The sequence below is a fragment of the Helobdella robusta genome, assembly GCF_000326865.2.
Source record: "Helobdella robusta unplaced genomic scaffold HELROscaffold_14, whole genome shotgun sequence".
NCBI classification, from domain to species: domain Eukaryota; kingdom Metazoa; phylum Annelida; class Clitellata; order Rhynchobdellida; family Glossiphoniidae; genus Helobdella; species Helobdella robusta.
The window spans coordinates 2,529,922-2,545,659 of record NW_008703782.1 but is presented as its reverse complement, the minus strand read 5'-3'; the positions used below and the strand labels follow the sequence as shown (position 1 = coordinate 2,545,659).

The window sequence follows — 15,738 nt, the reverse complement described above, 5'->3', positions numbered from 1 at the left end:
AAATTATTATAATATATATTAATTCATCTATCAATTTTTTTTTCAGAACAATGATAGAGAATCGCATTTAAACAGTAAAACTTATGATGCTATGGATGCAGAAGATGACGACGACGACGATGATATTAAGGATGATGATGATGTAATGAGTAAGGTAAAAAAGGCTGCAGATGAAAAAGATGGAAAAATAGATATCATTCATGATGATATCACAGGTGATATCAACATTATCAACCGTTATCATATCACCAGCCATCATCATTGTATTTAAGCACCAAAGAGATAATTATTATTTCTTATTATTATTATTAGTATTATAATAATAATTATTATTATTACTATAAATAGTAGTGGCATCTATTTTTAGATCAAAAGAAGAAACCAAAAAATCAACAAACTACCAAAAAAAATGCAAGAAATAAGAAAATCTTTGGACACAAAAATAAAAACATCGCCAACAACATCAGCAAGCAAAACAACAACCACATCAAAAGCAGCAACAAAATTACTGGTAAAGATGATGGTGATGATAATGACGATGATGATGGCGATGATGATGGCGGTGATGATGGTGGTGGTGGTGATTATGATGACGATGCCAATGGTGATAATGATGATGACTTGAAGAATAATAATGATGAAACACCATATCCTGTACTGATAATGGTGTGGAATTTAAATCTCTGAAGACTTCTAAGAAGAAATCGAGGTTAGATTTTTAACAAATTAAATAAAAAAAAATTTAATTTAATGCTAAAGTGGATTGATATAATGTTGTTTCAATATAATCAGTTTCGTAATAATTATGTCTATTATAAATTTTTGGTTTATTCATAGTTTAGTATTATTTTTTTGTTATTATTTATTAATTATTATTTAATTATTTAATTATAACCTCATTACGTTAACATAAAAATTAATGATGTTATCATTCCAGGAATGGTATCATATATACGAGTGATGATTTGTTGTTTAGAGCGTCGATGTTTATCAGGAGGGAGAAAAAACGTTTAAGGAAGAATAAGGTTTTGTTGATGTTGATATGGTCGTGACGTGTGTTGTTGTTGATGTTTTATGGTTGATGTTGTTGTGGTTGTTTTAGATTGTATGTTGTTGTTGTTTTGATGGATTTTATGTGTTAATTTAGTTTATTAGGTTTCTATTCATTTAATACAATTTTCTCTTCAGTATTTTACAGATGCACCAACAACAGCAGACACACAGCGCATGTAAATACACGTGAACCAACGCATCACACACACACACACTCACACACACATTGCATATGATAAGCGGGGATCTCTTAGCGATCGAATCCGGTTACTGCACAAGCAGTGTCAGACACTTTACCGTTAAACTATCGCGACATCCAATGTTGTTGTGGTTGTGATGTTTTTTTAATATTGGTTACATTACCTTAAACGGTAATAACCAACTGTCAAATGCCTTATTGCCGGCTTGAGCTTCACGAAACATTTTCGACGACGATGTTTTTTTAAGGATACTACTTCAAAGATTTTTAGTATATCTCATTTAAAATCAAAACAATTTCTTTATTTGAAATTATAAGCTACAAATAAAAAACTTTAATTGAATAAATTTCATAAAATAATCTCCTCTGACTTAATCTGAAGTTATTTAAAAATCGCCAAAGTAAAGGAACTTCCAACATGAAAAATTGAAACAAACGCCAATACAACTCACGCAAAGTTATAATTTCAACTAATAAAGGCAGCGAATTCAAAGGAATACTTGCGTATCAGATTACATTTGGATATATAAGGTAGAGAGAATCAGTGCGAAAACAATTCTTCCGTTTCAATTGTTCTGAAATCATTCAAGACACTCTTGAAATTTAATTAATTTAGTCATTTTACGGTCATCGTACGAACAGTAATAATAAAGATGAACAAACTCATCCAGTTTATTAGGAAGACGAATGGAGGAAATAAACAGGAAGGACCGTCAACTGATCAAATGCTAACAAAAATTGATACTGCAAGCTTTTCGACTGCCACATCGTGTAACGTCAGGTCATCGTTATCACTGATTTTTTCAAGTAGACGCAAACATGATTTGACGACGCCGCCAGTTTCTGACTCGGTGGTGTTGCAACCGTCTTCAAATTTTGACGTAGCTGCTGCTGGTGAATCACCGATCTGTGAAGAAGTTGCTCGAAACAAAGGATGTGGGGTTTCAACGGTTTTCAAGCCTATTTTTAAAAAGCGCAGTAAAAAGCAATCAGAAATTGATTTTGAAACATTAGTTTCAAAATATGTGACAATATTTATCACAAATTATGCAAAAAAGTTGGAATGTGACAAGATGTTACTTAAATAGAAAAGTATATGCAATCAAGATTTTAAGAAAGCATCAGATTGTTGAATCAAACACGGTGGAAAGCACTGTTGAGGAGAAAAATTTTCTTCGATCTATAGATCATCCATTCATTGTAAATGCTAAACACCATTTTTGCGATAATGCTAATCTGTTTATAGTGATGGATTACTGTGCGGGAGGCGAACTGCATACAAGGCTACGACTCCAGAACAAATTTGATGAAAAAGTTGCTCGATTCTACGGAGCTCAGATATTTCTTGCTCTAGATTTTTTACATAAAGTCGGTATAATTTACCGCGATTTGAAGCCGAAAAATATTTTAATAGACTCAAAAGGATATTTGAAATTATCTGATTTGGGATTTTCGTAAAGATCCAGCTGTACAAATTCAATTTGCGGAACACCGGATTTTATTGCACCGGAGATGTTGAAAGGTGGATACTACGACTGCTCTGTTGACTGGTGGTCATTCGGTATCCTGCTGTTTGAAATGAGGACAGGCTCTGTACCATTCACAGGTGATTCACATGATGATATCTTCAAGAAAATCTTACAGGATGAAATAAAATTGCATTGTCTTATGGCAAACAATTTGACGATTTAGTAAGGAGCCTCTTGGTAAAGAATCCAGTCAACAGAATTGGATGTCAAAGTAATAGTTCTGATGATATCAAAAATCACCCCTGGTTCTCAAAAATGGACTGGTTCAAACTGCTGAAAAAGAAATTGCCTTCATCTTTTATTCCGTCAATGAAGCATTCAATGGACACATCAAACTTTGAGGCATGTGATGAAACTAAAGTGGATGAAGCTTCCAAATGCCTCTACTTCAATGAATTCGAAAACTTTTAGTGAATAAGTTCAGATATTTTTGAGCCATTGTTAACTTTTGCCAATTTTTATTGTAAATTAGTTCAAATTTTTACGAATACGTCATTTAGATAACATTTTGTGTTTGTACGTTTGTACATTGTACATATTAAAATTTTATTCACATTTTAAACAAATTTTGACTTATTTCTTATTGGCGCTAGTTTTTTGTACCAATAATTATTATATAAATAAATTAACTTTTGTGTGCGATATTACCTGGTTTAACTAAAATTCTTAATGAAATAAATATGAAAACATTTAAAGAAAATAAATTAACAAATAATTAAGTAAAACAATAAAAACCTTTTTCAAAACAAATTCATCAAAAATAATAAATTTCCAATAAGCATAAGCCACCTAAAAAATTATTAACTGCTGGCTATTATACAATTTTCTTGGCTAATTAAACAGGTTGTTACTTTGTTACTGTTTCGGGTTTTGTATGCTGTTGTAATTGTATGTATGTATGCATGTATGAGTGTTTTGTATGTTTCGTTTTGTGTTGCAATTTAGTTTTGTAATGTGGGTTTTCACTCAAAATTTTGTTTGTTTTGTCTGGTTTCGTATCAATAACGATTTTTTAAGAATGAATTTTAACTTTGTAACTATCTTAATGTTTTTAACAGCGATTCAATAATCCCTCAAATAAACTGCATCGGATTAATGGTGCGTTAGAATTTTTAAATGATTTTTTATGTTTTTCTTGTAAAGTGTCAATAACTTTAAAATTTTCAATAACATTTTTAATGGTCATATATCGTTATGAATGAATTTATAGGATTATGGTTTTACTCTTTGCGATTAGAAAGTTGAATGTTTAAAAACATCAATTCCTCCAAATAATAATTTCAGTTTTTTTGGATAACTGAATCACCCATTGTAGATATATCGACCAAAGATTGGTTGAAAGATATTAAAAAGACCTTTGATGAAATAGGATACGATGAAGATGAAGTCGACGGATCTGATGGACCACTTGGAGTAAAAATAGTATTAGTAATTAATTAGTTTGTAATAAAATTCACATGCAAATGTGATTTGCTTTGGAATTTTCACATTCTAATATACTGAATTAGGGCTGTTTTACAGGAATATTTTTGATAATTTTATTTCATTTTTAGCCAGAAAAAGCATATGCAGATTTTGCAAAAGAGTGTTTAACACGAGTTAAGAAGAAGTGAGTAAAAGAAGACGATCGTAAACCGGCGCGTTTAGGTTCAATTAATATATCTGATAAGTATTTAGGAAATAACTTAGATTGAGACTTATACATAATTGTGCAAAGTTTAAAAATTATTCTATATTTTATAAGTAGCCAGTGCAAGAGAACAAGATATATAGATATATGAGAAAAGAAAGGGGTACGAGCAACTAGAGGAGCAGTTAAAAGCTTTACTTAAAGGATAGAGTGTAGAATCAGGAAGACCATAGTAGAGCGAGTTTAAACAATCAATCCTAAATCAGACTAACGAAGTAACAAGAAGAAAAAGAGTAGGATCGTCATGAAAAGGCACAAGTTTTTTTATTCTACGTAGATGAAAGTAAGAATATCTAGCAACACTATTAATCTGAAAAGAAAGAGACATTCTAGAATCAAAAATAAAGCCTAAACTACGAAACTTGTGAGAAACATCAAGAGTTTTAGAATCAGATAAGATAATAAAGGAATAGTGATAGAGTGTTTAGATTTATTAAAACAAGTTAATTTACTAAATGATATCAGGTAAGCGATCTTAACCATTCAAGTTCTGACAATTTGGAAGATGACGGAGACGACGACGACGATGATGGAACGTCTACAACTTCACCATCAACTTCACCATCATCATCGTCATATCATCAGCGCAAATCAAAACGGAAGGGAAGGAAAACTTCATCAAGTATTGAATATTGGAATTAAATAATTAAAAAATTAAATCAAATAAATTTCTACTTTTCAAAAATTCAGTAAAAGCAACAACGGACAAAGAAACTCAATATCTTGCAAACAACAACAACAGCAGCAGCAGCAAAAACAACCCCACAGTTATATACGACAACCTCTCAAACAGCGACCAGCAGGTGGACAACAACACCAACAACATGCAAACGTCAGACTTATTAGAAAAGTTGAGTAATTCAATAAAAAACATCGAAGAAAAATTAGGATTCCCACGTAACAATAACATTCTTCTTAAGTTAACTGACGATTCAGTTTATAATCATGCTACCCTTGAATACCAGTTTGCGGGCCGATCTCTGTATGTATTTATTGTTTTTTTTTGTGCGCGTTTATATGTGTGTGTATATGTGTGTGTGTGTATATGTGTGTGTAAGTGTGTGTGTGTAAGTGTGTGTGTGTGCGCGCGTGCGATCATGTTATGCAAACATCTTACTCATTGTTATTCATTCAAGCAAGGACGCATCGTTCGACGATAGTACCTGCGCACGAATCAACCCATAAAACATACACACGTTGTGTATGATAGGTGGGGATTTCTTTGAATTTGAAGCCGGTCACTACGAAGCAAGTCAGACGCTCTTAATCCTTACACTATTGCGCCGAAAATAAATAACTTATTACTGAACTTTTTATTTTCGTTCATTACAACATTACACTCCTGAAAAGCTTACTACCGGTGAAGTTTTGGTAACTGCAATGAAATGATAATAAAATACGTTGTGGGAATGAATTTTTTTTTTGTTGTATTTCAACTCTAAATTGACCACAATAAATTTGCAATAACCAAAATCTTTTTCGACTTAAACCTTCAAAAAACAACCATACAACATCAACATAACAACAACAACTACGTAAAATCATCAACAACAACATCAACAACAACATACCATTGTTAATTGAACTCGTAGGCAAGACAGATACAACAGGTACGCCAATGTAGATCTTATTATGCAACAGAAATGGAACAAATTCTTTCCAGGTAGGTTTGATTGTCTGATTGTTTGAATATTTCGGATTAAAGTACAGATTAAGTTTTCTTTGAAATATAAGGGGGTATTTTGTCAAATTTTTTTAAAATCTTGGAATAAAATACATAATAAATGTTTTTTTTATATATTTCGGTGTAATTATTTGAATTAAATTTTTTTGTAAGGCCTACCTAAGCCTATACCCATTGGAAGTCCTTTGTCCAACCCAAGTAGAATTATGTAAGTGAGTATTATGTATGTTTATGTAAGAATTATGTATATAAATTTTTAATGTAATGTAACTAAAAAATCAATCAACCAATCAATCAATCTTCGTTCAGCGTCCAGAGACCCAGTTTCCCGAGGTAGGACGTTAATGTAACTAAATGGTTATATTGAATCATTTAACAATTTTTTGAGTAGATAGTTTATCTATTTATTTATCATTGATTGATTGATTGATTGATTGGTTAGTTAGTTGGTTGATTGATTGATTGATTGGATTAGATTGATCGATCGATCGATTGATTGATTGATTGATTGATTGATTGATTGATTGATTGATTGATTGATTGATTGATTGATTGATTGATTGATTGATTGATTGATTGATTGATTGATTGATTAAGTTATTTAATTTAATTACTTGAATTGAATTTTAATACACATTTGAGCAGAGTCCGAGAGACTGATATCGGTGAAAAATTAAGAAAATTCAAATCCTGGCTCAATGATTTCACTTCAAATACGAACGATGAAAAAGTTGAAAAAATATTTAACGACGTTATGCAATAGTTTTATTTTATTTTATTTCATTAATTAACTTTCATTAAATTTATTTATTGTATTTATTCTATGGAATATTGATTTGTAACTAATAACATGCTTACATTAATAAAATTTGTATGATTATTTTTGCCTCGTTAAGAGCTAAATTCAAGTCAAACAAATGATATAGCGTGTTTCTCCGTGTTTCTCCTTATACAATATTGTATGAGCATTTTAATTGCGGTTGAATTTCTGATGAAATTTTATAATGGTTTAATTGTAAGAAGAAAATTTTTGAAATTAGGATGATTTTTTTTCGTTCGGTATGTGGTAGAATCTTTCGACTAATGTCAATCTCTGATGTGATGGATGTAATATACTGATTTACTAATATATTAATTTTTTAATATATTAATTAATTAGTTTGTCTCTTTAAAATTCTTCACGCCGTACGAAATTGTTTCAAGTTTATTAAAATAAAAATGAAAAAAAATTCGCACTCCTTGTTTAAATTCAAAATCGGTAGCCATAGTGATAAAGCTCACTTAGGCAATATTCAGTGTCTTAGTTTACGAGACAATTCATCACAAATTAGTACGAATAATTATAAATTAAAACAAATCTTTTTTCCATTTCCTCTTTTTCCATTTTCTCAGAATGGATGCCACTAAAAGACCACTGAAAATCCCTCCTGAGTTTGCCAGCTATGCCGATAAACACAACTTATTTGAAGTTTTCAAGGTTTTAATTTAAATTTAAGTTAATTTAATTATTTTTTTAACTAAATTTAAAATTTTCAATCTATCAATAAATAATTTAATTAAATAATTAATTTATTGATTATATTATTTTAAATAAGCGATATTTGTATTAAATTATTTTTAATGAGTACTATTTTTACTAGCAAATGAAAGTATTATGTGTTGTGTTGTAAGTTAAATTCGAATTTTCATGATCTAACAAACTTTATTAATCTATTGATAGTTATTTTATTATTAATCTCGCGTTTAACATTTTATCAAAATTTTAATTCAGCGGCTGTTGACAGCCCTTATAATCAAAAGGCCAGAAAACCCAGCAGATTTCATCATAGAATTCCTTAAAGATTTGACTGAAGGTTGAGTTTGCATACCTCTATCTATCTACTAATATGATCAATAGATTGTATATTATCTTGATATATATATAGTATCTTAGTATATATTATTAGTATAAGGATAGAATATACCACTAGTAATGTTATTACTACTACTACTACTTCTACTACTACTACTACTACTGCTACTACTACTACTACTACTACTATTACTACTACTACTACTGCTACTACTACTACTACTGCTACTACTACTACTACTACTACTACTACTACTATTACTACTACTACTGCTAGTACTACCACTACTACTACTTTTATTATTATTATTACTACTACAAGTACTATCAATACCATTACTACTAATACTGGATAACTATATAGCTATGTAATATATAGGTAGTATATATTAATAATAAAAGTTAAAAAAAACTAAAGGTCAATCTATAACAGAGAGTATATGATAAGTATTTGCAATTGGAGTTTTGGATTATAACGTTTTTATTATTAAATTAAGCATCATAGATATGCTGTTATTTATAAAATATCAAAAGATAATATTGCTATTGATCGCGACAACATCGTCGCAGAACCTCACATCTTGATTCTCGGCCCGCCCGGTGTGGGTAAGTCCACCATAGCCTGCCTGCTCAGCCAAAAACTTGATGGCTGTCCCGTTGTATCGGACAATATCTTTAAGGATAGCGAGCCAACATCTGTTAATGAGTGGGGAAGAATTGTGGTTAATCAGTATGTTTTTCTCTGTATTTCCACGATTTACTTCTTAAATTTCTATTGTTTGTTTCAAAATCGACCGAAATGCTTTTGAAAATTTTGTATGAAATATAATTTTTAGTTTAAACGAAGTTGAAGAGAAAAGGAAGGGGTGGATTCTGGATAACATTGTAAGGACAAAAGAGCAAGCAATCATTTTGTCCGAGGCTGGCTTCATTCCGAGTCACACAGGTTCCATAAGCTGGGCATCTTTTGAGAAATATTGTTTTTCCGGTTTTTTTACGTCATTATAAATAACATTCACGGCCAATTTGGATCAGTTTATGATTATTTTTAGGTTTTTAGTCATTTCAGGTTAGCTATTTCATCATCCGATATCATTTTCTCTACCACAAATTGACTTGAACACTTACAATCCCAAATTAAAAGCTACCTCGTGTACTCTATGTATTATGCTTTAGTTCAAACAGACACCTTATGTTTATAAAAGTTTAGAAACCACGATTAAACACAGCATTAAAACGTTAAAAATTTATTGATTGATTTTTTAATTAAATAGTTAACTGATCACAAACGTAAATTTAATATATGATAACTTTTGATCTTTTTTCTCAATTTTCATCTCATTCAATTATATCTCCGTCTCCTTTATTTAACCCTTTAAACCTTCAATCAATATTTGTCATTTCTTCAACCTTTTTTCAAAATTTCTGAACCATCTTAATATTTGCGTCTAATTAATTTCAAATCAAAGTAAAATAAAAGAAAAAGTAGATAATATTATAAAAAAAAATTGGCAAACATTTCTTACATGACAGTGTTGATGGATGCACCTAACCAGATTTTGCAGGCGAGAATTCACGGGAAGTTGTACGATGAAGAAACCGGAGGTACAAGAAAATTAGATTAATTTCCAATATGTAGTTTTCTGCTATTTTTGCTATTTTGGGAGTTCTGTTTACATTCTTACAAATTTTATAACAAAAAAATTGAATTGCAATCTAAACAGCAATTCATTTTATCATTTTTATTTATAATTTGTTATAGATGTACTACTACTTATTGCATGTTAACTACATGCTACCTAGTAAATAATTTTGATTTGTAATCATCCTGCAATTCAATTAGAAAAATCCTTGACCCTAACCTTAACATTGCAAACCTAACTGACAGAAATATACAACAAAGTCTTCCGACCCCCTCCCAAATACATGCTAGACTACTTGGTTGCACTGTCTTATCCTGGAATCCAAGCAAAGCTGTCGACTATTTCTGAATTCTGTATGAAAGTTGAAGGACTGAAGCAAACTTATAAGTGGAGTTTGAAGGAGTTCAATGCCGACCAACCTGTCGAAGATGTCTTCAAGGAAAGTTAGCCCCATACGAAATGAAATTATATTGCTAAACAAGGATACTCAAACTATTGATATATTTGGATATCGATTTTAATTTAATTGACGATCATAATTTTTTTCTAAACTACTTTTGTTTGAACTTTGCCTAGGGAAAAATAGTGAAGGCACCTAATTGAAAAAATATTTGTAGAAACGTGCGTTAGCAGGATGTTCAGCTTTAGGCCTAGACCTTAGACGTGTGGTTTGAATTTACTGAGATTTAAAACCTGAGATTTTGTTGTCTTCAAATCGCGCGTAATGTAAAAATAATTATAAAAATATGTTATATTTAATCTTATTTGAACCTATTTAAAATTATTTTTAAATACTATTGACTTCCAGCGCCTCCAAATACATTCTGACAGCTACCATTTAAGAATTCCAATTACAAATGACGGTTTTTAATTTTCAGTATACGAATTTGTGTGTCAGCCGCGACGCACAAACACTCCGATGACACCTCGCATCCTAATATTCGGACCTCAGGGGAGTGGCTATGATGTCGTGGCCAAAATGCTCGCCGAGAAGTACAAATTCAATCTAAGTTAGTTCCCAACATGCCTAACAATATTAAACTGTGAATTATTATTTTATCGTTCATTTGATCTTCTACAGTAATCTATCAAGAGGCCGTGGAAAACGAAAAAGCAAAAAACACAAAATTGGGAGAGGTGTTCCGATTGTGCCAGGAGCTCTGTGCAATAGGTGATCGATTTGATAATGAAAAGTTTGTATCAAAAGTTTAAAACTAAATAGTTTTAATCTCGATTCTTATCAGAACCGGATGAAGCCATGTTTGATTTGATAAACAAGGAACTCGATAAGATAGAGCGCCATTCAAAAGGTTGGATAATCTGCGGCTACCCCATCAACGTACCACAAGCTCAGTTTTTACAGGCTGCCGACTATGAACCCAACAGGTAGGTATCAAGCAACAATTGGTTGTCGCTGATGCTTTAAACATGCCGAAGAAGCCTTTGATTGATTTCGTTATCATTGTGCCAACGTTATACAGGGTGTTCTTCATAAGAATCTCAAATGACAAAATTGTTCAGCGACTTTCGTTGCAGAGGATGGATCCTGTGACGGGCCTGATGTACCACATGATCAACAATCCAGCACCCACCGAACAGATCAAGGATCGGCTTGAGATCCCTCCACACTTCGATCCAGGTTTACGTTTTTCATGCACGGCCTCATCTGTCGAATTCACTTCATTCTCAACAAAACTAGCCATCTTGTTTACTAAAAAATGAAAAAATAGTTTTTTTTGTTGATTGAAAACTATGTTTCTGGCACTGTCGACTAGTTAAACATTGGCTTGTTGGCCTTGCGCGAACGTTGTTTTCTTTGAAATCTGTTTGCTCTTCAAGTGCAGCTCTCTCTTAATGCCTCCATCAATGCGCGCTTTCATGCCAAACGTGACCGCTAAATAAATTTTGCCTGAGCAGCAGTGAAATCATAAAAACAGCAGAAATTTATACTTTCAACAAAAAAATTAATAAATTTTGTGCATGTTGATGTTAAACCCATTTTAAATCATGATTTTCTGAAAAAACTGCCACGTTTTTTCTTCATCGAAGTATGTTTTCAACATTTTTCTTATAAACAGAAAAAATATGTTACAACCTCACTGGCTATCGGACTCAAGAACCGAGATTGAAAGAGTTCTACGCTGATGTTGCTTTCGATATTGATGGTGATCAGACGTTGGAGCACATTTTCGAATCGATTGAGAGCAGGATTGTTAATCCCATTCCTCTCTGTGAAAAGAAAAGTAAAGAAGGATGAACCTCGTTCTTGGTGCCATTTACGTAGAAGGAAAATTTTTCTTACGTTGAAGATACACGAGCATATTATAGCATATATTTTTAACGCTAGTGAGCTATTTAAATAAAATACCGTTTAGTTTACTGTCAGATATTGTTTTGTTAAATTTTTTTATTTTTGAAAAATCATATTAACTGTTCTGTTCATTTGATTCTTTTTTTAAATTACGGTTAAGTTTGTACATTTTTTTAATTTACATAACCCAATTTTTCATTTCATTGAATATATATGAAAAATCAAAATAACTGTCAATTATTCAAAATTTCATTAATTAAACTATCCACAACATCTGCGCTATCTCCCTGGTCTGCAAGTTTGAATAAACTTTTGAGCTGGAGGTCAGTGATCGATGCAAGGTTGTAAAGTTCGACGAGGAGGTGTTGAGTCCTAGCGGGATGCTTTTTGAAGAGGGTCAGTCTTTCCAACAACATGACCGCCAGCCTCTGGTACTCTATTGTGGCTTGGTGCATCCAATGTTCTTTGTAACCTTTGAGATTCGTTGTTTGATAATTTTTGGTATTTTTTAAATATGTTTAGTCATAAATCTTTACAACAACTGTTTGTCATTGTCTACAAATAAAATACGTTCCTGAAAGAACTGAAACCATTTTAAATATCTATGATTTTATAAGGAGTGTTTATTGAAAATTTAAATATTTTTTAACATTTCGATTAAAAATCTCAAAATAGCGATAATAAATTAGTATCTTGAACAAGATTATCGGATATTACATTTTATATCAATCCTACTTGCATCCAATGAAACTAAAAACGGCACTAAGAAATTTAAAAATTTAACCACTTTCTATCGACGTAAACTTGAATTCGTTTTATGAAATTGGATGAAACTAGTAAAACACTCTGAGCATTAAGAAATGGACGAAACGTACTTGACTTGAAAAGTGAGATCTTCATTAGGCAGAAGAATTCAGATGGGTCGACTGCGATCGTCTGCAGACGTTTGACCGCATTCATCAGATGCTCCAGAACTCCTCCGTTCCGCGATTCCAATCTCTCTTCTAGTTTGTTTGTTGGTGAATTTTATTTTTAAAATTTTTGTGGAAAATAATAAATAGTTTTTTGAGTGAAACTTTTAATATGTAGTGGTTATTGCTAGTTCAGTTTATTTTCAGTTCAATGTTATAAACACGTTTAATGGTAATCATTTTTAAATAAACTGCAATTTCAGTGTTTGATTGATTTTTTAATAGAGAATGGTAATTTAATTTGAATACGTTTCAGAAACATTAACTTTCATTTGATAAATACTTTACAAATTTTACAGTAAAAAAAGCCGACCTATCCAGGTCCAGTGTCTAAACTGAGACAAGGAGAGGACAAACATTTGTCCCCAGGAGTTCTCAACCAGCACCTTCCTCAAAGTGACGGGCAGTTTCTGGTACTCAGGCAGGTAGCAAGCCCACTTGATGCAGTATACTAAAACGTTTGCCAGTTCATCAACGAGTTGAAGTTTTTTGAAAGATTGTAGTGAAGAGATTGGTTGGCAGCAGTTGCCATAGCAACGCGGCGCTGCTGTCGCCGCTGCAGAAATAATTTCGTTGAAAGAATCTGCTTCTGAACTCCCTTTGGAACTGGCAATGAATAAGTAATTGAATTGTTTTTAAACTGTATAATGTATCAGACACTACACTCTTAATTGCACAATGTATCTTAAAATTTAGTCATACGATAAATTTTCTATGTTGAAAAATTCAAAGAGAAAATCTTCGACCTACCTCAAACTGGAATCAGGCTCAGCTGGAAATATTTGGTTATTTGATGCCGTGTTTTGGACTGTACATTCAGACTTGATGTTCATTTTCAAATTATCATCTTCACCGTCTTCGTCTTCCCAGAAGCTTCGTGAACGTTTTGATGCATTTGTTTTTATGGCATCTCGTTGTTGCTGCACGGCTGAATGGTGGGATGGTCAGAGAAAAATATAAGATGATGATGATGATGATAAAAAATACTGCAAACACAGACATACTTTTGCACAGGCAAAAGTATGCAGATACAGACAAGCCGGTATAAACACAAACAAGCAACTTTCACTCACATCCACACACACACACGCACATGCACACACACATACACAAACACATACATACACACGCGTTTACAGACATGTGCGTACACACGTCCACATAAACACTCAAATCTCACCGTCTCTATTCATGGAGACTTGCAGACATTTCTTGAAACGACAAGCCTGGCACTGGTTCCTCCTGGCCACGTCGATCTTGCAACGGTCTCCAAACTTGCAGATGTACGTCATATTTCTTCGGACGCTCCTCTTGAAAAATCCTCTGCAACCATCGCAGGTCAACACGCCGTAGTGGTTGCCTGAGGCCCTGTCGTGACACACCAAACAGCATGATGGCTTGCTTCTTGGGATGTAGTTGATGTTGTTGTTGTTGTTAATGTTGTTGTTGATGTTGATGTTGTTGTTATCGTTGTTGTTGTTGTTGTCGTAGATGTTGTTGTTTTTGTTGATGTTGCTATTGATGCTGATGTTACCGTTGTTTTTGTTGTTGTTTTTGTCGTTGATGTTGTTGTTTTCGTTACTGTTGTTGTTGATGATGTCGTTGTTGTAGTTGATGTTGTTGTTATCGTTGTTGTTGTCGTTGGTGTTATTGTTGTAGTTAATGTCGTCGCTGGTATTGATTTCGTTTTTTTCGTTGCCTATGTTATTGTTGTTGTAGTTGATGATTGTGTCAACGTTGAAATTTTTATTCGTTTTGAAGAAATCAGAGCTCACGTGAGAGTTCCTGTGAGAGTTGTTGATTAGTTGGTTGAGTCTTTTGCAGTTTTCTCTGATGATGGTGTTGATTTTGATGTTGTTGTTGTTTTTGTTAATGTGGTTATTTATGTTGATGTTGTTGCTAAAGTTGTTGTCAATGATGTCATTAACATTGTTGCTGTTGATGTCACAGTGTTTGAAAATTTTTTCTCGACTCTCTGACATATTCGTAGTAGTGTTTCAAAAACTTTATTCAGTCTCTTTCCTATTTTTCTGCTGCTGTTGATGTTGTTGTTGATGCTGGTGATGTTTTTGATATTGTTGTTGCTGCTGATGTTGTTGTTGTTGTTGGTTTTGATGATGTTGTCGTTGATATTGTTGTTGATGTTGTTGTTGATATTGTTGTTGATGTCGTTGTTGATGTCGATGTTGTTATGTTGTTGCTGTTGTTGTTGTTACTGTTGTTGTTGTTGATGTTGTTGTTGCTGTTGATGTTGTTGTTGTTGATTCTGATGTGGATGTTGTTGTTCCTTGGTGTTATAAATGTGTTTATATTGATAGAGTAATAAAACTAAACACACGGATAAATCGATATTTGAATATCTAAAAAATATTTTCCCAAAAAATTACAATAAAAAATGCTGTATGTATGCTGATGTGATCACCCACACACACAAAACTTAAAACTTTTGTGATTAATTACAATTTTTCTAATAAATTTCTTATTAATTTAGGTTGATATTTCTATATTTTATTAAACATATTTAAACCAAAACTCACCTTAACTAACCAAATTGAATCTTAACAAAATTTTATAAATAGATAACCTAAATAATTTCTAATAAACGATTCCAAATGATCTTAATACATTTTAAAAAATGAAATTTAAACTCTCAAAAAACTTATAAATAGATGTTTGTTACGTCATCGTGAAGTTTATTTATAGTAACAAATCTCGACCAATAGAAACGCCCCTAAGTGGAAGGACGCTATGCCATTGGATGATTTAATTTGTTTAGCTAATAATAATCATCATTGCATAAACAACG

General features: G+C 32.1%; 3 protein-coding genes across 3 annotated transcripts; 2 read left to right on the top strand and 1 right to left on the bottom strand.

Moving 5' to 3' along the window:
• Positions 1–1,905: 1,905 nt before the first annotated feature.
• Positions 1,906–6,918, top strand: HELRODRAFT_168918 (hypothetical protein; the record flags this gene model as incomplete). Its single annotated transcript, XM_009014762.1, has 10 exons — positions 1,906–2,309; positions 2,719–2,858; positions 2,945–3,191; positions 3,840–3,879; positions 4,066–4,203; positions 4,335–4,390; positions 5,217–5,435; positions 6,064–6,134; positions 6,309–6,363; positions 6,801–6,918. The coding sequence occupies 10 exons, from the start codon at positions 1,906–1,908 to the stop codon at positions 6,916–6,918; spliced, it is 1,488 nt and encodes a 495-aa protein (XP_009013010.1).
• Positions 6,919–7,548: 630 nt separating this feature from the next.
• Positions 7,549–11,907, top strand: HELRODRAFT_74350 (hypothetical protein; the record flags this gene model as incomplete). The annotated part of the gene is made up of 11 exons (XM_009014761.1): positions 7,549–7,632; positions 7,927–8,008; positions 8,578–8,737; positions 8,844–8,953; positions 9,541–9,612; positions 9,896–10,093; positions 10,529–10,660; positions 10,732–10,821; positions 10,895–11,036; positions 11,132–11,289; positions 11,729–11,907. 11 exons carry the CDS (start codon positions 7,549–7,551, stop codon positions 11,905–11,907), a joined length of 1,407 nt encoding a protein of 468 aa, XP_009013009.1.
• Positions 11,908–12,037: 130 nt separating this feature from the next.
• Positions 12,038–14,914, bottom strand: HELRODRAFT_190681 (hypothetical protein; the record flags this gene model as incomplete). The annotated part of the gene is made up of 5 exons (XM_009014760.1): positions 12,038–12,433; positions 12,837–12,965; positions 13,246–13,538; positions 13,683–13,860; positions 14,113–14,914. The coding sequence occupies 5 exons, from the start codon at positions 14,912–14,914 to the stop codon at positions 12,195–12,197; spliced, it is 1,641 nt and encodes a 546-aa protein (XP_009013008.1). The 3' UTR covers positions 12,038–12,194.
• Between the last annotated feature and the right edge of the window lie 824 nt (positions 14,915–15,738).